The sequence below is a fragment of the Callithrix jacchus genome, chromosome 9, assembly GCF_049354715.1.
Source record: "Callithrix jacchus isolate 240 chromosome 9, calJac240_pri, whole genome shotgun sequence".
Classification (NCBI taxonomy): domain Eukaryota; kingdom Metazoa; phylum Chordata; class Mammalia; order Primates; family Cebidae; genus Callithrix; species Callithrix jacchus.
The window spans coordinates 129,396,838-129,420,272 of NC_133510.1; the positions used below are offsets into that span (position 1 = coordinate 129,396,838).

The window sequence follows — 23,435 nt, forward strand, 5'->3', positions numbered from 1 at the left end:
TCTACTTTCCATAAATAATTAATTACTGAATAAAATATTCAGTAAATATTCTCATCCCCATTATTACCACTAGCTGATCTTCCCTTACCATTTCTCAGTCTAGATTTCCTCATTGGCAAAATGGGTCGTGATGATGCAAATGCATGAGATCCGTTCCTCTGACAATTGTTTGAGTGGATACACTGTGCTGGGCACTGTTTAAGGTGCTGAGAATTCAGAACTGAGCACTTAAGAAGAAAAACACATGGAGGTTAGATTTTGGATGGGTAGTAGGGGCACACAGAGGCATTCAGGACAGATTTGAAACAAACAACTAACTAAACAAAAATAATAGAAAGCGCATTGCCCCAAATAAATGCTAAGTAAATAGTAGTTACATTCTCTTTAGCCACGCAGGAGGGGGTAGGGTTGGGTAGGGACAGAAAAAAAAGGAAGCCTGTCTTAGCCAGGACTCCCCGGCTCTGTGACATCAGCCAGGCTGGGACTTCCCTGACGATTTCCACACTGTATTTTTGGTCCAGGACTTGTGTTTGGCTCTTCTGTGTGGAAAGGTGTGTGTGTGGGGTGTGTGTGGCGGGGAGGTGGGAGGGCAGCTGCAAATCGTGAAACCGCTAAGAGAAAGTAGATCACAGGCTGGAGATTGTCCTGGCTTCTTCACGTATATGTGTATATATACACACATGAAGAAGGCCAGGACTATGTGTATGTGTATATATGTCAGGAGTAGGAGAGGGCCCAGCAGGTCCCAATCCCTCAGCCAGTAACAATGGAATATATCATAATTCTCACTCATCTTGAGAGGCTAGAAATACATTCATCTTGACTTAAAAAGAAAAATTGTCCAGTCCCTTGGGCTGCAAAAATAATCGTCCCTGACACTAAATTGTAGTGGTAGTGGCCATATGTAGTGGAGAACTGGGGGATTTGCCTAATTCATTTAAAAAAATAATTCTCTGCTGTCATCTAGAACTGGAAGAATCAATATTTTCAGTCCATCTTTTTGGCTGAAGAAGTTTTTCTGCTGCATTCTACCTTTTGCAGTCAGGATGAATGACTCTTCATTCCATCCCCACTATTCAGTCCCTTTCTTGAAGAAACCTTTGTTCAAGAACTCCTAAATACGCAGCTCTAATTCCAGGCATCCTCACATGCCAGGGAGAGCGCGCCTTCCAGCCTCCCGCTCAGTGAGGCGCGGATCCGGGGCCAAACCCTCCAGGGCTGCGCTGCAGACAGCGACGGCCAGAGGCGGATACAGTCGGGTTTAGGGACCGCAGGAGCGAATTCCCGGAGGCCTGCAGGAGCCGCCCCGCGCCGCGTCCAGCCTTTCTCTCTGGGCCTAGCGGGTCTCCCCCAGGCGCGCCCCTCCCTCCCCACAGGCGCACTTTCTCCACCTGCATCTGGGGCGAGGCGCGGCTGGGAGCGAAGCACAAGTGGGCTGGGCGAGGTTTGGGGTTCGAGGATTGCAGAGTGACCGCGGGGTCTGGGGAAGAGTTGTCTTGGTGGCGCCACCAGAGCCCGACCCGCCGCGGCCGGGACCCTGCAGGGCAGGTAGCGACCTGCGGAGAAGCCGCCTGGCGCGGCCGACTCGGCTGCCGGGGCGTGGGCCTGGGCCGGGCGCAGGAGCAGCGGGGATGCTGGGTGCCCTCCGAGGGTGCGGCCTCCCGGCTGTGCGGGGCTCAGAGCCGGGTGCTGGGCGCGGGGCCTGGCAAAGGTAAGGCAGGAATGGGCGTCTTTCTCGCGGGACGCTGGGTCGGAGGGAGCTTGAACTTGAGGTTGCTGGGGAATCCAGAAAGGACGCCAGTGCCACCGGGAGCGCCTGCCTTGGGGCGTGGAGCCGCTCCTCCCTCAATGGGGGACCCTGCTGGTAGCCAGGTAGGAAATGGGGGGCAAATGCGGCCATCCTGAGATCTTCGGATCCCCAACCTGTAACCACCTGTAGCATTGGAATTAGGCCAGATGCTGTAGGGAGGTGAGAGGCAGAACGGCTGAGGCATAATGTTTATTGCCCCCGACTCCAAACAGACACATCGTGGCACCGAGGATCCAGAAGTGGGGTCCAGTTATGTGCATCTCCTTTGCCCAAAGCATAGGGTCACATCTCGACTCTACTCTCAGTTTGTCAAACCGGGACTGGGGTGCCCAGGCAAAGGGTCTGGCTTTCTGTGCGTCTTCCCTCCAACTAAGGAGGAACGCACGTCCACAACGCAGCCCACTGCAAACCCCAGCTTGGCAGAAATCTGCAACTCCTCCTACGCACCAAATTCAGTCCAGTGTGATTTGGAGGTTGCCGGCAGAGACAGGAGCTGAGACCCTGGTGTCTGGGGGCGTTGGGTGAGTGTCCGGAACCTACCTGGACTTCCCAGGAGTCCTGTCGTCTCCACAAGGGAGTGCACGGCCTCTTGGAGAGGAGGGAATTTAATGGGCAAGGTAGGCACCATGTATAGTCCCCGGAGAGTTTACTACGAGACCAGCTGGCATGATGACTATTGCCATTTTTATGATGTGCACGTGGGGTCTGGTGGCAGTGAAGACTAGGCAGGGAGCGTGGGACAGGCAGTTATTTGGGAACAGCTGGCACCAGGGCCCTTTCACACCTGGGACAGGGGTGGTGGCCACAGGGCAGGCAAGGAAAGAGACCTCAGCTTGACCAGGAAGGTGGCAGAGCCTACAGCAACTGCTGAGGTCCTAGGAGGAAAGAGCTTGTCTTTTTCTTGCTGCCCAGTGGGTTATACTCACAGGGTTGGTTAGATGCACAGCCTCCCCTCACCTACTGCTTCTTGCTGCTGGGCTTCATTCAGGTGAGACTCCAGTCCCTTGGGCCTGCTAGTCAGTAAAAGCCAAATCTTCCTCAATGGAAATCATCTGCTCTTTCCTTCCACCCTCCTTCCTGAGACTCTTTAAGCATGGCTGGAAACTCATTGGTAGAAACTTGCTGCCAATTGATGTTAAACAGTTGCATTTGCATTTCAGAAATCGTTCGACACAGCCGGAATCCCAGGAAAATCTACCTTTCTGGAGACTGCAGCTCCTGTGATAGTTCAACAGACTCAGTTCCTCACAAATATTGCTCTCTACGGTTTCCCCCAAAACACTTCAGGAAATACAGTGTCCTGTCTTCACAAATGCTTCTGGTAAGCAGGGCTGTGATCATGGTGGTAGGGGGAATCTTTCTCTGGTTTCATTTGAATATATGTGTGTGCCTAGAGTGAACACATGCCTTTGATCTCAGTTGGTTTTCTTTTTTTTGAAATTAAGTGTTTAAAGCCATTCTTCTCTTGGTAAAATATTTTCTTCATACCTACCCTAAATCCACCTCCTACTCCCAATGCAAATATATATCCTTATTCAAAAAGACTGTACAGAAAAAAAACTGTACACATTTCAGAGATTTCAAGTCAGTCAGGGGTCCTGATGAGAGGAAGTCACTGAAGGATCAAAACAAATATGCGAAGCTCAATTTTCACACAGGAACAGAGTAAGGAAATGATCTTGAGTGAAAGTATTGCTGACTTAGCTCATGGGACTATATGTAACTTATGATCAAACATCAGTGATCCAGAAAGGTATGCAATAAAAAATGCAATTGTTTTTTTTCATTGCTCCCTGTTTCTAGCCTTGCTCTTAAAGGGGGACTATTTTAAGCTCTTCATTTTTAAAAAGCATTTTTATCCTTATCTCCTTATAGGGCTCTTTATTCATGTGGCCAATACTTGACTGGCCTATGACCATCCTCCCTTCTTCTCATCTGTAGAATCCAGCTTTTGTTTGTTGTGTAGTGTACCTAGCTTTTTTTTTTTTTAAAAAAAACTACATTTCCCAGTGACCTTTGTATGGTCATGTGATAGCCATTTGTCCAATAAGATACAAGTGAAAGTTAAAGGACGGGGCTTCTGCAGAAGCCTAGTGTCCCGGATGGAATCCAAGATGGTGGGACAGCAAATGTCTGCACTGCTGGAATGGCCACCTCTCAGTGTCACAGCTTGTGAGAAGGCCTCGACTTCCAGCTGGGTTCTCACTAGTTATAGTGCAAACTTGTGTGAACAGCTGAGGCAACTTCTGTGTTCTTGGTCTTTCAGCTTCCTTCATTAACAAAAAGTTTCCTTAGTTGGGTGTGGTGGCACATGCCTGTTGCCCCAGCTACTTGAGAGGCTGAGGTGGGAAGATGGCTGGAGTCCTGAAGTTTGAGGCTGCAGTGAGCTGAGATCATGCCACAGCACTCCAGCCTGGGCGCCAGAAATAAAGAAAAGAAAAACAATTTATAAAACGTTTCCTTTTCAGAGCATGTTCCCTCGATTCCCTGTGGATCGATGGGGATCTTGGAATTAATTTTTGTGACCAAGCTGGGATGGACTTTGCCCAGAGCCTTAGTCTGCTCAGACTTTAATGGATCCCAGCTCTGTGGCCCCAGGGGTAAGAGGCCTCAGTGGACAGAGACTGGATTGCTGGACAGATTTACTCAAGAATGGGGAGGGAGCGTAAGAGTTTAAAGCAGAAATGTGTGGGCCTGGAGTCCCGGATGCTCACAAAAAGGAAACTGTGATAGAGAAGAGGAGGGAGAAAGCCACTCAAATACGTTCTAACACATGCAAATCGTGATTCATGCAAATGTTGCTCCTGTATAACATGCTGGCCTTCGACGAGGCTAACCAACCACGGAGACTTATTTCCTGGCTGATCACAGAAAAATATGATATTTCTAATGAAATATAGTTGGAATCTCTCTACCTGATTTGTAAGCTGCAGGTTGGCCTAACTCAGCTTCCAAGGAACACACTCATAATACTTTCTTCATGGTTTTCCTTCCTTCCTTTCCTGTCATATTTAATGACAAAACACGAAGTCAGAGTACACAAAGAGTTTTGTCACTATGAACCTATCTACCTGTTACCTGTCAAAACATCAGGGAAGAAATCACTTTTTCTCTGAAAGAAACCAGGATTTTATGAGAAACTAAAGTTCAGAATATAGAGTTGTTATTTATATTAAATGGCTGCAGATAATAAATGCTAGCTATGTTCTTGGGCTTTTTTTTCTCTTTTGAAAAATAAAAGTTGTATATCTGAGATGCATGTCAATTTTAAGCTTTTTAGGGCAAACAAGCAAGCTTATTTTTCAATAGGAAGCCAAAAGTCCACATCACAAGATAAAAGACATAGTCTTCCTGAGTCCACATCATAAGAGACACAGTCTTCTTTTGAGCTGAGCTAAAATGCAGATTCTGCTCTGCATTGTGCAAAGAAAGTGGGACAATCGTGGCACCATGGAAAAATTTCTGTTTTTCAGAGATACCAGAAAGGTATGAAGAACTGCCTGGAACTGTGTGTTGAGGAACTAGAGCTCCTGTGCAGATGATTCATTGTACCCATAAGGGTTGCTTGGAGATGTCGGTGGACCAGTCAGAATGGAGTCTTGAAGGCTTTATTCTAGACAACCACATTGTCACTTTGGTGTCAGTAATGTTAGGATGGACAATGCCATCCAGCTAGGAAAAGAGAGCCTGGATAAAACGATGTGTGAACCTTGCAGGGAAGAGGTGCCATTGGGCTTCATGAAGACCAAGAAAGTTCTCAGCTTGGTGAACTGTGTTTGGAGATAATGTTGTTATAAGAACAACTATCCAACGCAGCCAGACATGAAGATGTGGTAGTCAGTGCCCACATAACAATTGCCAGCGTTTCATCATTAATTCATCCATCCTGAGGAAATTTTCCTGTGTCAGCCAGTGGTGGGAGGCATGAAGAGGGCAAGAGTGCTCAGTGTTGGAGAGATGTATATTCAAAATCAGAAAGAAAATTAAGTTTCTGAATTCAGGGAGGCTTTGTCTTAATACTGAAGACCAACTTATGTGCATGTCCATATACTCACTCTACCTTGTGGACTGAAAGGAAGAGAGGGCAGCAATTATACCAATAAAAAGAGAAGACTTTTATTGACTGTGTGTTATCAGTGCAGGAGAAAAAAAATGTCATTTTCCTTTATAGAAACGCAAATACTAGCGGAATGGTAAAATGTCTGCAGAGAGTGGAAAAGGTATTTTTATATCCCATTTATTATTTTTTTTAAAAAGCTGGCAATAACCCATTTTATTTGTTGAGATGCAGTGTTAGCAACTTAAGACCTGGGAAAATCTCACTTAATAGAGCAGGGCAGCAGTGGCATCCTCACAGAAAACTGTCAGGGAGAGAGCTATTCACCAGAGGTATATTGTGTCCTAATTAAAAAAATCAAGTAGGATTTTTCAATGTATTGAGCCACTGGACATTCAAAGGCAGCAAAAACAAACAAACAAAGAAGAATGCTGACCTAAATGTCACACTGTGTACAAAAATTAACTCAGAATGTATCATTGTATAAAGCAATATAATTTTAAAAGGAAATGCAGAAAATCTTTGGGACCTAAGACTTGGTGAACATTTATTAAACATGACATTGAAGCAGGATTCACAGAAGAAGAAGAAATACATTGGACTCCATCAAATATAAAAATGTTTGCTCTATGTAAGGAACCATTAAGAAGATGAAAAAACAGGCTGGGCACGGTGGCTCATGCCTGTAATCTCAGCCCTTTGGGAGGCCGAGGCTGGTAGGTCACGAGGTCAAGAGATCAAGACCATCCTGCCCAACATGGTGAAACTCCATCTCTACAAAAATAGAGAAATTATCTGGGCATGGTGGTGCACACCTATAGTCCCAGCTGAGGAGGAGGGAGGTAGGAGAATTGCTTTAACCCAGGAGGCGGAGGTTGCGATGAGCCGAGATCGCGCCACTCCACTCCAGCCTGGGGACAGAGTGAGACTCTGTCTCACCAAAAAAAAAGGAAAAATAACCAATACACTGGGATAAAATATTAGCAAACCACATGTCTGAAAGTTGATGGTAAAAAGCCAGTGTAAGTAGAAAATGGGCAGAGTATAAGAAAAGACATTTTATTGAACAATATGGATGAAAAATAAGTATATAAAACTATGTTCAACATCGCACGCCATTAGTACAATCCAAATTAAGACCAATATGAGATGAAAAATAAAACATCTATTATAATAATGAAAAAATAAAATACCAAATGCTTGGTGAGAATGTTGGAAAACTGGATCTCTTGCACCTTGTTGGTGGAAATGTAAAATGCTATGGCCACTCTGGAAAATAGTTTGATGATTTCACAAAAATTTTAATGTGCTCACCACGCAAACCAGCAGTTGAACCCCTGGATATTTGTCACAGAGATAATTTATATCTACACCAAAAAAAAAAAAAAACTACCATGAATGTTCATAGCAGCTTTATTTATCACAGCCAAAATCTAAAAGCAAGTCCTTCAATAGGCCAATGGCTAAATCTCATGTGATACTACTCAGCAATGAAAAGAAATGGACTATGGACAGACACGGCAACTCAAATATATCTCAAGGGCATCATGCTGAGTGGAAAAAAAGCCACTCCCAAAATGCCATACATGATTCCATGTATATACAATTTTTAAAATGACAAATTTGTGGAGCTGGGGAACAGAATCTACACGTGATAAAATGGCATAGCACTGTGTACAGACACTGTATCAATCCCAGTTTCCTGCCGTTGATACTATTCTATAGCTTTGTAAGATGTAACATCATGGGGGCCTCAGTAAAGGCACACAGACATCTTATTATTTTTTCAACTTCCTGCAAATCTATAGTTATGTCAAAACAAAAACTTAAAAGGATAAGCACCTTGCCACCCACACCGAATGGACTGCTGTCCTGCATGACTGCTCAGGCTGTGTCTTCTCAGAGAGGTTCTTACTCCCTGGCTGATCCCTGCTCTTGGTCTGCTCTTCTGTCATTGGTGGCTTCTCCCAAGGTGTTTACTAAATTTCTGATTGAATCAGTTGTCTCCACCAGCCCAAGGGCTTTTTGTGGCCAGGGGCTATGTCCTCTTCATTTTCACATTTTTAGTGTTTCGTCCTGGCCTGGTACAGCAAGGACTCTGCTACATATTGGGAATGAAGGACTAGGTTTTTTAGCCATCAATAACCCCAGTAAATCTTGTTGAAAATTGATCCCGTGTCTGGGGAGCTCATAGCATGGATACTTAAGGTTAATGGGATGATTTTGCGTGTGTGTGTGTGTGTATTGAGTGTCTCTTCATTGAATTTATTTCACAGAGTTTTCTCATCAGAGGTCAGAAGCAATGACAAAGACCCTGACTAAACTAAAATCCATAAATGGCTGTTGTGGGGGTGAAAAGAAAGTGGCAGGTGGAGGTTAGGATTCCAGCAGCTACTTGGCCAAAAGGGAGTAACTGTTTCTAAAATGTTGGAGGTAGCAGAGAATAGCGGTTGAAGTGTGAACCCCAGAGCTACCTGCTGGATGCAAATCCCAGCTCTGCCACTTGCTCGGTGATGTGGGACCTGCTACTTAAATTCACGGTGCCTTTACAGTTCTTTGAGAGCGGGACTGTTTCTTCCATTTATTGTTGTTGTTGCTTGTTTTTTTTTTTTTTGATATTCTTTTTTTTTTTAATTGCATTTTAGGTTTTGGGGTACATGTGCAGAGCATGCAATACAGTTGCATAGGTACACACAGGGCAGTGTGTTTTGTTTGCTTTCTCCCCTTCACCCACATTTGGTATTTCTCCCCTGGCAATCCCTCCCCACCTCCCCCTCCCACTGGCCCTCCCCTTTTCCCCCTATAGACCCCAGTGTTTAGTACTCCCCTCTCTGTGTCCATGTGTTCTCATTTTTCATCACCCGCCTATGAGTGAGAATATGCGGTGTTTCATTTTCTGTTCTTGTGTCAGTTTGCTGAGAATGATGTTCTCCAGATTCATCTATGTCCCTATAAATGACACGAACTCATCATTTCTGATTGCTGCATAATATTCCATGGTGTATATGTGCCACATTTTCCCAATCCAGTCTATCATCGATGGGCATTTGGGTTGATTCCAGGTCTTTGCTATTGTAAACAGTGCTGCAATGAACATTCGTGTGCATGTGTCCTTGTAGTAGAACGATTTATAGTCCTTTGGATATATACCCAGTAATGGGATTGCTGGGTCAAATGGGATTTCTATTTCTAAGGCCTTGAGGAATCGCCATACCGTCTTCCACAATGGTTGGACTAATTTACACTCCCACCAACAGTGTAAAAGTGTTCCTTTTTCTCCACATCCTCTCCAGCATCTGTTGTCTCCAGATTTTTTAATGATCGCCATTCTAACTGGCGTGAGATGGTATCTCAATGTGGTTTTGATTTGCATCTCTCTGATGACCAGTGACGATGAGCATTTTTTCATATGATTATGGAATACTCTCTGTTGGAAGATTTACACCATTTCTTGGAAAATTAATGTAGACATTAGGCTTAAGTTTTTATTTGTACTAGAGGTTTAAAAAGAGGGTTTGCTGAACCAATAAAATAAGTAAGATTTAAGGGTGGATGTATAAGGCACTTGAGGCCTATGGCAGGCAGATGTTTTGTAGTCCCCACAAAACATCCATGTTCTAAACTGGAACCTGTGGACACGTTTGCGGACCTAGTATTAGGGACTTGCATTATGATTAAATTGAAGCTCTTGAGACAGGGAGATTATCTTGGAATGGTACTTAGAAGTGAAAAGAGGCTGTGCAGTCAGCCTCAAAGAAGGAGATGGAATTACTGGTGCAGAGGCTGACGTGATGTGTGCTAGTTTTGGAGATGGAAGGAGACCATGAGCCAGGAAGCACAGGTGGCCCTAGACGCTGAGAAAGGCAAGGGAGTGGATTCTCTCCAAGGGTTGCCAGAGTGATACAGCCCTGCTGACATCTTGGTGTGAAGGCTTTTGACCTCCAGCCCTGTACAATAATAAATTGCGTTGTTTTATGCCAGTACATTTGTAGTAGTTTTGTTCCTATGCAGCAGCATAGAAAACTAATTTGGAGGGCATACACTCATTCACAACCTTACCACTAGGAAGGCCATTAAAAATGAGCTGGATTGTCCTAAGCTGTCCTTCATGAGTAAGATAAATGCTCTCAACTCCAGAAACACCCCAGGTCCTCACTCTCAGGTTGGTAACCAGTGGCCACACAATGGGTAGTTAGCTCTGCAGGGACATGTGGAATTTTAATGAAAGGGGTCCATTTGAAGACTGAACATTGTAGCAGCATTCACACGGCACTGCCTGCGTACTTGGAGGGAGAGGTTTTGCCCATCCTGACTATGACACCTTTCCAGGACAATTCGTGTGTTCCAGGTAAAGATTTGCACACAGCGGTTTTGTGCACTCAAGCCCTTTGTGTCATGGTGTTTCTGGCAGGATTCCCTGTGTCCTGCATAGCAGAAGGCCATGATATTTTCCTGGAAGCTCTCTGGGGCTTTCTTGGAGCCAGCTTTCTTGGCATTGCCAGGGCAGGATATCCTCTCTGGGAGCTTCTTTCTGTCTGGTGCATATTATGGGCTCTCGCTTTCTTTTGGAATCTCTGAACTTAATTCTTCCTATGGCTCATAATGAGGGCAATGCCAAGAGGACTTTTATAGCTCTATACCCCCCAAAGGCTTTCTCATGCTCCCAGCCAAGGTTATGCCTCATGCAGCAGGGTGGTGAAAGCGATCTCAGAAAATATCGAGCCAAATACAGCTTCACTTCTCATTCAGAACATAGACAACAGTTGTGTCACCTACTGATGGGAAGAAGACTGATGTTAGTATACTGGCTTCGGAGATTAAAAGGAGGAATGATGGCTTGTCAGTGCATACAGCATTTATCCATACACAGCCCCGTGGCTTCATAAAATGTTCCTAAATTCTGATATCACATTTTGTGGCAAGCTGGTTCTAGGACAAAAACGAGGACCTGCCAGCTGATGTTTATGACTTTCCATAAAAGCTTTCAGACAAAATTTGTCTTGCATTTTGCTTGTGGCATGGTGGGGACAGGAGTATAAACCTCCCAGAACTCCCAGAGGAATTTGCTGTAATCATGAGGAGGGAGGATGCCACCTGAAATTTCTTGTGTAAATCAATATTTGGGAGGTATATGTTTAAGTTAATAAACCCATGGATAATTAAAGGAAACATATTTAAGATTGGCATTTCCTTAATTTCCTTTTCTGTATGTGAAACTCATGGATAATTTAAATATTTACTTAGAAGATACAGTTTGAATGTTTTAGTCCCAAATCTGGTCATCAGTATGTCTGCTTCGAATAGAGAATGTTTTTATGCTGCATAATAGAGAATATTTTCTTTATTTTTTTGAGACAGGGCCTTACTCTGTTGCCCAGGCTAGACTGCAGTGGCACTATCTAAGCTCACTGCAACCCCTACCTCCCAGCCGTTCTCCTCCTCAGCCTCCCGAGTAGCTGAGATTACAGGCATGAACCAGCAAGCCCAGTTAATTTTGGTATTTTTAGTAGAGATGAGGTTTCACCGTGTTGGCCAGTCTGGTCTTGAACTCCTGACCTCAGGTGATCTGCCTGCCTTGGCCTCTCAGAGTGTTGGGATTCCAGGCGTGAGCCACCGCGCCTGCTGAGAATATTCTTGGGGAGTTTTGGTGAATGTCCTTTTGCACTTATGTCTCACATTATGCTTATTGCCACTGGGATATCATTGTTCTTAAGCCCCCTCAGTACAGAAAGCTAGGAAATATACATGTTATGCTAATTATTGTACACACATGCACATCTATCTTTCTACAATCTACGTATGTATGTATGTATGCATGTATCTCTCTCTCTCTCTCTTTCTATCTATCTGTCTATCAATCATCTACCTATTAAAAACATGGTTTGCATTGGCACCCCTGATTTGGATACAGCACCAAGGTTCGTTCCAGGTTTCTCCCTTCCCTTATTTGTAATTTCTTCCTCTGACAGTGAGAAAACTGGCTCTGATGTTCCTTATATATTTACTTATTGGCTTAATCCTAGTGTCTGTTGTTTCACAATTGCTAACTGTATTTTGCTTTACTAGACTGAGCTGAAATGTAGTTTCTGAAGTTACTTAGGCTCACTCTTTTCCTTCTCGCTCCTTTCGTGTGGTGATGTTGCTCATTTGTAATACGGTTAGGCTGCTAGTTACTGTTTATACTCCATCTTGCTTTCCCCCGCAACCTGGTTTTAAATACCATTTATTCATTTTTAGTGTGTAGAAACATAGCTGTGGTTCTGAGTTAAAATGATATGAAAACTCTCCTCAGGGAGGTGTGCCTTCCTCCCCGTCCTGACCCCACTGTTTCCTCTTCTTCCCGCTGCTTTCCATATCACCTTCATTCTCTTCGGTTTCTGTTTCATTGTTCCTGTACTTCTTTTGCAACAATAAACAAATAGCTGTGCATTTTCTCAATCTCGTTCTGTCTTACGTGAAGGATACCACAGTATTTTTTCTCTCTTTGTACGTCGAACAGTATATCCTGGAAATTATTTGAATTTAATTCAGAGCATTCTTCAGTATTTTCTTGAATAGCTGTGTCAGACCTCATGTGTAGGTGTACCGTAATCTAGACAACCACTCTTCTCTGATGGACACTTTTTATTGTTTCCAGTATTTTGCAATTAGAAGAAATGCTGCAGTGAATAAACTGCACCTTTTAAAAAATACGCTTTTGGAGGTGTATTTTCAGGGTGGATTTCCAAAGGAATGAATGTTGGCCCGAAAGTATTGCCAAATTTCCTCGCAGAAGGATTATCCCAATATGCATATCTCAGTGCTGTTTTTATGGTAATCTAATTATGAGTACCTTGAACTCGTGTTTATGTCTGAGAACCATGTTTGTATCTTTTCTTGTGAATGTTCTGCTTTTGTTTTACATTGCTAGTTCAGTCTGAATTTGAGAAGTAACAATAGCTTTAGCCAAAACTGAATTTATTTTTCAGTGAGATATATTTAGATACATTAAATCTTGGTATCTAAATCTGACAATACCTCGAGAAGCTTTTACCCATGGGGGAAAATAAGTGGTTTGGAGTGGGTGTCATACTAGGGGTAGGGCAGTGTTAATTGGAATGAAACTGAGCTTGGCATGTGGAAAATATGAGATCCTGTGAAAATTCACTCCTGATTTCTAGTAACAGCCCTTCCTCCTGTCACAGAAGGAGCCTCAGACCTCGCAGGACAGTGAGAGCTAGAAACCACTGAGCTGGGGATTGTGTGGCCATGCAGTCTTCTGTTTAAGGTTTTGAGGAAGTGATGCAGACAGGGTGTGACCTCAAAAAAGGAAGGGGTCAGTGCAGCCCAGGGGGACCCACAGGAACCTTCCTGAAGGAGGAGGCTTGAAGGGAGGAGTCAGGGTTGGTTTGATAAATGCAACCTGGTGAAAGTCTAATGGTATTCATAGGACATGAGTAAAATGTGGTTGGAAGTTCTACACCCCTAGAATTTTCAACTCTGCGCGTATGACAGAGGTGTGAAAACGGCTGTTTTTCACTCATCCATCCTATTCAGTTCCTCACAGCAGTTTTCAGAAGTATTAATGATTGTGATCCCTATTTTCCAGATGAGATAACTGAGGCTCAGTGTTTTCTACAAAGGAATAAACGTGAGGAAGCTAAATTTGAACCCAGGTCTTTTTATTTTCAGCATCTGAATTCTCATGCTGTGCTGTGCTCATAGAGGCACCCATCACAAGGCAGTTAATCTCAAATGCCCAACAGCAGGTGAGTGGATACACACATATTCCTATATTCATATAAGGAAATGTTAATCTGCAGGGAAAATTAATTCATGCTGTGTGTTTCAACAGGCACAGTTTTTTTTTTTTTTGTTATTGTTTTTTTTTTGTTTTTTTGAGATGGAGTCTCAATCTGTCACCAGGCTACAGGGCAGTAGTGTAATCTCGGCTCACTGCAACTTCCGCCTCTCAGGTTCAAGTGATTCTCCTACCTCAGCCACCCGAGTAGCTGGGACTACCAGCTCGCACCACCACACCTGGCTAATTTTTTGTATTTTTAGTAGCTACAAGGTTTCACTGTGTTAGCCAGGATGGTCTTGATCTCCTGACCTCATGATCTGCGTGTCTCGGCTTCCCAAAGTGCTGGGATTACAGGCATGAGCCACAGCGCCTGGCCTGTCTTCTCATCTTCTTAACGGGCCCTTATATAGAGCAAGCATTTTTATTTGACAGAGTCCAATGTATCTTTTCCTCTTCTGTGAACCATGCTGCAGTGTCATGTTTAATAAATGCTCACCAACATGGAGAAATCTTAATCTCTGTGGTAGGGACATTGGTGGCATGTTATTTTCTATATACTGCATTAGTATAAATTTCAAGAAATGGCAGTAAAATGGTCATGCTGGGATATTCTCTATAAATTCTAAAACAAGGGACTTTTTTTAGTGGTTGGTGACAGGTAAATTAACATGTGCCTGGGCTCAGCTTAGCATATAATGCATATTAAATATTCAGTTCTTTGGACTAAATTATGCATCAATGGACCTCATGAGCTGGCCAGGGCTTTCCTAGAGGCCAGAGAGTGTGAGTCCGCTGTTGGTGCTTGTTTCTTATTGAATTAGACTGAAAAGGTTGTATCTCAGTGGGCTCCAGATTCTCAAAGAGCCAGAAGCCAAGCTAAAAATCCAGAGAGCTTAAAACAAAAATCCAGGAAGAACAACAGTATTAAGGCTGAGAATAAGAGTGCCATTCATTTACCCATTCACTCACTCACTCACTCACTCAACGAATATTTCCTGAGTGCCTAGAGTGTGCCAGGCATTCTACTAGGCCCTGGGGACATAACAGGAAACAGTAGATATGTGGTCCCTCCCCTGGTGGGACATAGACTCTACCAAGGGAAAGATGCCGAAAGAGCAAAGCAGACCTCTGCAGACCAGAGTCGGAAACATTAATTAAACCACTGACAAATTATTGCCAAAATCATATTATTTTAAACCATTGACAAATTATATGTGAATTATATTAAACCGCTGTCAAATTATTATCAAATTATACAAAACCATGACAATTTATTGTCAGTGGTTTAATTAACGTTTACAACTCTTGGAAACGTTAATTAAACCACTGACAAATAAATACATGTATTTGGAAAATCTGATTTGCTTTCAATTAAATAACAGCATAAATTACTGTGGTTCATTTATTTATCGATATTTATGTATACCTACTATGTGCTAGCTGCTGTCCTAAATACTGAGGTTGAAGTTCAGAAACCAAGAATGCCTCTCGCTGGCTAAAGTTGAAATAGAAGCTTATCCCTGGAGAGATTCCTGTAACACAGAGAATAGAATATTCTGGTCCAGTGTCCATTCCTAGAGCAACTGGGCTCCAACCAGGCCACAAGGGCTGACTCAAGTCAGGGTGGCCTCCCAGAAGAAAATAGGACACATTTCCACCAACAGGAGAGAACTGGGTATTAGGTGACGAGACTACTGACGTTACCTCCAAACACGTCTTTATTTCCTGAAGTCCACCGCAGCCTTTCCTCCGGCCTCAGTTCTTCTGACCACACATTGTACGCCAGAGCTCCTCGCCTTAAGTGTGCTTGCCACGTTTGGCTGACAGCTGGATGGTTTCCAGGGAGGGAGTGTCATGCAGCCTGTACTCACAGGAGAAATAAGTCTCCCTCCACTGGGATGTCGAGTGGCTTCTTTTAATATAATGGTTAATCAGAAGTACACCTGTGCCCAGGTACATCTATGAGGCAGACAGACACACCTGCAATGCACTAAGATGAGGCTGAAGGCAACGCACTGTTTTTAATGCTCCTGGCCTGCCAATCAAGTTGTATCTGATTGATGAGGGTGCCTGCTGCAACCCCTGCTGGTCTCTTTAAAAATTCAAGCTTATCAATTCATGAGTCTCCGGAAAAATTCACGAGCTCCGTGATCCAGGGAAAACGTTATTTTCTGCTTCAATCTGCATTAGCTTTCAATTCTTGCCAGAACAAATGACCACATAGTGCCTTAAAACAGTGCAAATTTGTTACCTCACATTTTTAAAAGATACGTTGGAAATTCACTGCGGATTTCACCAGGCTCAAATCAAGGTGTCTGCAGGGCTGTGTTTCTTCCTGGCTGCTGTAGGGGAGAATCAGTTTCCTTCCCATTCACGTTCTTCCTTGTGCTTGTGCACTGAGGCTCCTGTTTCCCTGTTGGCTGTTCACTGAGGGCCACCCCAGCTTCTATTAATAGAAGACGTCCTTACTCCTTGTCTTATAGTTCCTTTCTCCTTCTCATCAACCGAAGACAGTGGTTACAGTCCCTCTCAAGCTTCAGGTCTCTTTTGCCTCTTCCTCTGGCCTCCTGTGACTCTTTTGCCTTCCTCTTCCACTTTTAAGGGTTCCCGTGACTATAATGAGTTCATCAAGATAATGCTGAGTAATCCATTTTAAGTTCCCCAATCTTAATTCCATCTGCAAATTTCCTTCTGTCATGCAATATAAGGATGCAAAAGCTCAGTTAATCACACAACTCAGTCGATGTCACGTTATTACAATTAGTCAGCCCCCAACAACGCTCACCCCTTGATTGATTGGTTGATTCATTCATTTATTCATCTTATTTCCATTCTTCATTTCTGTTTCCCCATAGGCAATGCATGTCTTCGGTGTGTGTGTGTGTGTCTGTGTGTAGGTGTAGGTGTTATCTTAGGAATGTATATTGTTGATTTTTGTGCAATGTGTTTACAATTTGCATAAATGTTACTGATTTATAAAATTATCTATGCATATGAGTCCATATTTCACATTGGGTTTTTTATACCCACCCATCTTGCTGTGGTACAACCATTGCTTCTGAAGACTGGTCTCTACAGGAGTCACCCACCACATGGACTTACAGATTGTCTCCAACTTCCTGGTGCCCAAATAATTCTGTGATGTTTATCTTCTTATGAGAATTATGGTATGGATACCAGTGTGAAACTCCATAGTGGATATTCAGGAGCATTTGTTTAACAGCTATGGGTTGGAAGTGCTCTTCATATTCATGTTAGACTTGGATTTCCTTTTCTGTAACACTCCTCTGTCCAGTTTTCCTTGGGGGTTGCTTTCCTTTTCACACTGATTAGCAAAACTTATTTCTATATTCTAGATTTTAATTCTTTGCAGTCGTAAGTACTTTATACTTGTGATATGCACTTCAAAATCTGTTTTTCAAGAATTTGTTACCTACTTATCCTGCTTTTCAGTTTTCAGCTTTATAGAATCTCTTTTTTTCCTCTCCCAACCTCCTTTCCCTGAATGTTATAAAGCGCTTATTTTACTTGCTAACATTTCTGAGTGGTAGGAATAGAGCATGTCAGGTATAATATCTTCCCTTATGCATATTTAATTCATTTTTGAGCACTAAGATATTGAACAAGAAAATTTAAACCCACTGAGCAGATCATCTGATCTTGCATGGGAGACAGGGGTGTTTTGGTAAGAGATTAACAAGTAGCTCTCTGGGGAAGAGCCCACAGTTTATAGCACCTGCCAATCTTTGTGGTGTAAGTACTTCAGAATGGCTGATTTGAAGCTTCTATCATGTATCACAATTTAATGGAGTCAGGGAAGATCTCCCTGTGGGGGTGATGTTTGAGCCGAGGTCTGAGAGACCTAGAAGGAGGTAGTTCCAGTGGCAATCATCACATCATTTAAGCAAGAGATAGTAGTAGGAAAAGAAGGGGCCAAACAGACACATCGCAACTGAGTCTACATCCCTTTGAGGTAATTTCCTATATCCCTCACCCAGCAGCAGTCTCCATGTCTCCCTGGCCTGAACTGTGACATTTAGCTGATCTTATTCCAAGGAGATCTGGATGATGTAATTTTTAAGGACTTGATGTATTTCCAGTCCCAACAAAATCAGGGTTCTGTTCCTTAGAAAGAGAAGTGGAATTCTATTGAATAGAGAGAGAGCAATTTCTGGCACATGAAATGGGATAAAAAGATTGAAGACAAAATGAACTTCTCTCAAGACATTTGGCTGGGAAGGAGATGAGAAAACATACCCTAAACCTGGCGAGGGACCCAATGTCCAACTCGGATTTTGTTTTCTTGTTTTGCAAATGCTGAAATTAACCTGACCCTGTGCAAAGGTAGAAATGAAATTGTGAGTTCCAGAATTTTGAGGTAAAGACAGGCTTATTTACTGAGGGCCTAAAATCATTTGTCAGTTTTCCATGTGCATTTCCAGGAAACCATTGAATAGCTACCTGCCCTTTTCACTCACTTTAGAGATTTGTACTTTATAAAAAGTAGTCGACTGGATCTGTTACATTTTTGCAATTTTGCATTTAATTCATTTATAGGCAGCCGTTTTAATTTGCCGCTTCCACATTTTAAAGTTGCATCGTTGTTTAGCAATGAGTGTGCAGTAAGGAAGTCACAGAAATTGAAGAGGACTGTGCTAAAAAGGCTTACAAATTGCATTCTGTGGTCTTTTTTATTCTACCTAGAGGCAGATTGTTTGGTGACGGTTTCATCGGATTTCTTCTATAAATGGAGTAGGCATTTTAGTTCTATAATTCCATTAAAAAGAAGCTACTCCTGTCATATTTTACGTTGATTACAGCTTATTGTCACTTAGAAGACTTCAAAGATCACTTAGAGAAAGGAAGAAGATAATGCATTTCATCGTATTATAATTTATAAACAAGAATTATGGAATTAGATATTTTAATTATGTAAGATTGCATGTTTTCTGAGCCACATAGTCTAAATCCAAAAAGCTCTTTGTAAATCATTATGCACACTTTCTTCTTTGTTCTCTTTATGTTTTATTCAGAGCACTATCTGGATTTGTGTCTGCCACTCTGATTGTGTACCTTCTGCAAACAGTTGCTGACTGGCTGTTTCTGCATCCCCAGCAGAGGACTGGCAGCTTGTTAGAGCTCATTAAATATTTGTCAATTTGAATTAAATTTGAAATATTGTATTAAAAATCTTGCACCAACCTCCAGGGGCCTTAGCAGTGATTTTTGTTCTTACTATGGCAATGTAGGTGCATTGCACACTTATTAAGTATCTTGATGCTTTCCTCCCTCTAAATGGAACTCCAAACTTTTATACAGTGTTATGCTCTGCTGAGTTTCACGTAAGGACGTTGCTGCCTGCTCTTGGCATTGAGACTTCAGGATCAATATGAGGTGTTACTTCCCTAGAAGAAAGAAATACTACTGAGTGATTTCACATTGCTCAGGATCTGAACTTTTCAACTTTTAACAGATTTTTCATTGACTGATAATAGTATACATTTATGAATTCCAGTACAATGTTATGATACATGTATACATTGTAGGGTAACTAAATCAGGATAACTAATATATTCATCCCCTCACATACTTATTTCCATTACCAAAAAGACGAAAGATATCAAGTGTTGGCAAGGATGTGAAGGAAAGGTGACATTTGTGCACTCCTAGCGGTAATGCATTTTAGAAAGATTTGTGAAATGGACACAACTTTAGCTTTTGAATCCAGTAATTAACTCTTGTGCTGTGGTACCTTGTGACAGGAAGTAATAAAGTAAGATTTGACAAACACAACCAACTCCCAGGATCTCTAAGTCAGAACCTCAGTCCTTATCTTGCCTGCATGGCTCATGCTTTTCATGATCATCACCAGTTCAGAGACTGCAAGATGACAGATTTCAGTCGTGAAATCAGTGAATTTGTTGGTGCTGCTGCTTGGCAGATACTCAGCATCCTGCTCTAGACTTGGATTTCCTTATCAGCGATTCTCCTTTAGGATTTGTGTGGAAGAAATTGGTAGCAAAAAAGAAAGGCATTGCGATCCTCCAACTTCCTGAAATCCATCCCTCTGGAATATCTTCCTCCTTAAATATGAAATAAATGTTTAAACGTAAGTTCTACTAAGGCACAAAGAAATTCTTTAGCATCTGAGTTTTCTTGAGGATTTGTATGCTGCACATCTCAGCTCCACTCATCTTCAAGAACTATAGTTTTATTTTATTTCATTTGTTTTCACTGTCTAGAAATAGAAGGCAGTTAGTCTTAAAGGTAATAGTGATTTGACAGCCTTGTAATTTTTCAGGTCTGCGGGTCTTAGATGTTCAACCTGAAACTGGAAGAGAGGTGGAATATCGTCTCACTAAAGAGGTTTTCTGGGGTACTTATCCAAGGCTTCTTAATGCAATTGTCAATGCAAATATCCATATTTCTTTTTTTTTTCTGGTCTGGTCTTACTGCTGCTTGGCAATATTTTGAAGTTTTAGTTGGTCAACTTCTCCCCCTTGATGTTTGTTAGCCACTTATGATTATGTGCTGGAATGAAGGGGGAAAGGACAATATTTGTGACTTGATTAGAAATGAAACTAGGTGGATATTTGCAAAGTTTCTTGTAGCATAAATTCAATAACTCAATTTTATCAGCTTCATGCTATAGAAAAAAACAATAAAGAGTTAGGGCTGGATCGCACAGCTAAAACCCGTGATCATACACAATGTTTTCATCACTGAGTAGGTTAATAACGACCTGAATAAAATTTGCTGACAATAAGAACTACAGACCACAGGAACAGAACCAAGATTTGTTCATTTGCTCTTTGTAGGTACATTTCCCATATATTGTGTTAGAAATTTAAATGCAGTTAGCACACAATATATTATAATATTTGAACAAAGATATAACAAAAGGCGGACCGTGGGTGTGTGTGCATATGAAAGATCCAGCTCATTCTTGATTTCTGTAAGTAACCAAATCTCAGTGATCACAGTGGTTGAGTTTTGCTGAACATATAGCAGCCACTCAAAGGTGGGAAATAAACTTTCAGTGGAGAAGCAACACCCAAGCCTGCCTTATTAATAGCTCTTAGAGTGCAGTGCCAATGTGTATTTCAACAGTGACACCCAGAATAACTGTGAGAAATTCTGTGTACTGCTAAATGACAGATATTTCTGGAGTTAATTATACCTATTCATAGAATAGAGAAACACTATTATTTGCCTTTTTATTCAAAAAATGAACTGACATGAGGAAATAAAAAAAATCAGAATTCAAGTATTGGGATGTCAGTTAGTTACATAATTAATGTCAGGGATGAAGGAACAGCTAGTGGCTTCCTACTGTTTTGAAGAAGTATATGTTACACTTTGTATCACATCATTAGAAAGTTTTACTTGCTATTGCAATAATACTATTCATAGTAATGTTGATGGAGTGAGAGGAAATGATAGACTCACTTTTGGTTAGACCAGCATATAAATTAAAATGTCTTCTGTATAACCGTGTGCTTTAATCTTTCCTCCACAAGCCACCAGATTCTAAACTGTGAATTGCCTGTGAATTCATTTTAGTACTGTTGGGTGTAAGCAGTATTCGATTCTTTCTTAATTTCACAAATGAAGAAATGGAGATTCAATGTCGAGAGCTCTTAATCCAACACACATTGTTTATGTCTGTTACAAATGCTTTGACTGAAAGTAACAGACAACTCAAGTAGCTTATGATAGTGTTTTATTTGATTTTTACATAGCAAGATGGCTGGAGGTGAGCAGCCACTGGTATCAGTTCGTGTTTTTGTTTGTTTGTTTTTAAATATTAGGCCTGGGGTTTCTAGGTTTGGCTCAGGCTTTTCCTCAGGACCACAGAATTGTTGCTGTAGTTCCAAGCATCACAGCCGTATTCAAGCAGCCCATATAAAATGGAAGAGTGACGCTTGTCTCATTCATCAAGAAAGCAAGGCAGTCCCAGAAGCCCCCTGGCAGGCACCTATTTCTGTCTCATCTGTCAGCACCTGGAAAAATAAGTATTTACTTTTTCAACCAATGTAGTGGAGGTAGACAAGGCGGAAAAAAATTGAGAATGGGTGTTAGTTACAAGCCTTCAGTGACTGCCACGTTGCTAGTTTCCAATCGCTACTCTAACACATCTCAGACTAACATGTTTACACTGCCTCTGGGGCTCACTTGCTGCATAATTAAACAGACGCTGGGAATATGGCACCTGCTGTGCTCTCATGCTAAGTGCTGGGGATACGGCGCCTGCTGTGCACCCATGCTAAGTGCTGGGGATACGGCGCCTGCTGTGCACCCATGCTAAGTGCTGGGGATACGGCGCCTGCTGTGCACCCATGCTAAGTGCTGGGGATACGGCGCCTGCTGTGCACCCATGCTAAGTGCTGGGGATACGGCGCCTGCTGTGCACCCATGCTAAGTGCTGGGGATACGGCGCCTGCTGTGCACCCATGCTAAGTGCTGGGGATACGGCGCCTGCTGTGCACCCATGCTGAGTGCTGGGGATACGGCGCCTGCTGTGCACCCATGCTGAGTGCTGGGGATACGGCGCCTGCTGTGCACCCATGCTGAGTGCTGGGGATACGGCGCCTGCTGTGCACCCATGCTGAGTGCTGGGGATACGGCGCCTGCTGTGCACCCATGCTAAGTGCTGGGCGAACAGTAAGCAAGGCAACCACGGTCCTTGATGCTATAAAAATTAGAGGTTTTCGAGGGAAGCAGTATTAAATAGCCAATTACATGATGAAGTATCTAATTACGGTTTGCTATTAAATGTGTAGTGACACGAAAGGGCAGACCGGACCCGGATAGAGACGTAGATGGCTTCTCTGAGAGAGTCACCACCGAACTGAATGTTAAAGCATGGACAAGAGTAAAGTGAGCCTAGAGAATGAAGGAATCCTTTTCCAAAGCAAAACAGCATGGACAAAAACAACTGTGTGGCCAAGGATCAGCGAGGGATACTGCTTCCCCGTGATAAGAAATGTTAGTGCAGTTTCAGGTACACATGAAATATCTGTTGGTATACGTTTGCATATGCAAATTATAAGGAGCCATAGGGAGAGTCTGTTACACTCAGATATTCAAATGAAAGTGTTGTGCGCACTGATCGCCTTTGCTGACTCTCTTCTCTGTCTGTCAGTAACTGTCAGCGTCTGTCTATTGTGCGGCATATTGGATCTTGCCTGGATCTTCACTGTCAATAGCTTTGCTTAATTCCAGAGCTTCTCTCATATCTTTTTTACTGAACTTATGTAATCTCGAAAGGTATACAAGTCATACTGCAACTGATCTGCTCCTGTATATACCTGATGATCAGCTACAGTCTGACCAAGGAAGAGATCAGAGATGCGGATGGGATCGGGGAAGACGGATACTGTTCTTTCACCCAGGACGAGTTTATTAGGGTTTTCTTCAGCAATGGACATTTCCTAATGCTGACAACTTTTCCATCTTTACAGAATCTCATAACTTGAGAGGATCAGACAACAAATGCAGGGATCATGGAGATCTTACAGAAATATGAATAGAATGTCAGATGCATAATATATGCATGTCTAAGAGCAGTGAGATAATCGACTGTTTCATGTAGTTATTGATATCTTCATTTTTGTAGTGGATGCTGCGAGTACCACCAACCTCTATGAACGTTTCTCCTAAAATGAACTCATAAGGATGAAGAAGTTTATTGGATCTGTAAGGCACAGAATGTCTGAGATTAAATGGTATATTTTGGTCAACAAATCTGCATATTTCAGTCAATATATTTTTAATAACTAAAC

At 42.5% G+C, this 23,435-nt stretch overlaps 1 protein-coding gene across 1 annotated transcript in view; it reads left to right on the forward strand.

Annotated features, from left to right (window-relative positions):
• The window catches only part of LOC128928723 (uncharacterized), a 59,836-nt gene that overhangs the window by 1,289 nt on the left and 35,112 nt on the right, over window positions 1-23,435 (forward strand). Inside the window, exons 2-3 of the mRNA XM_078338169.1 lie at window positions 1,190-1,711; window positions 2,971-3,131. Of these exons, the coding sequence (XP_078194295.1) occupies window positions 1,190-1,711; window positions 2,971-3,131 (683 nt within the window). The remainder of the gene's footprint in view (window positions 1-1,189; window positions 1,712-2,970; window positions 3,132-23,435) is intronic.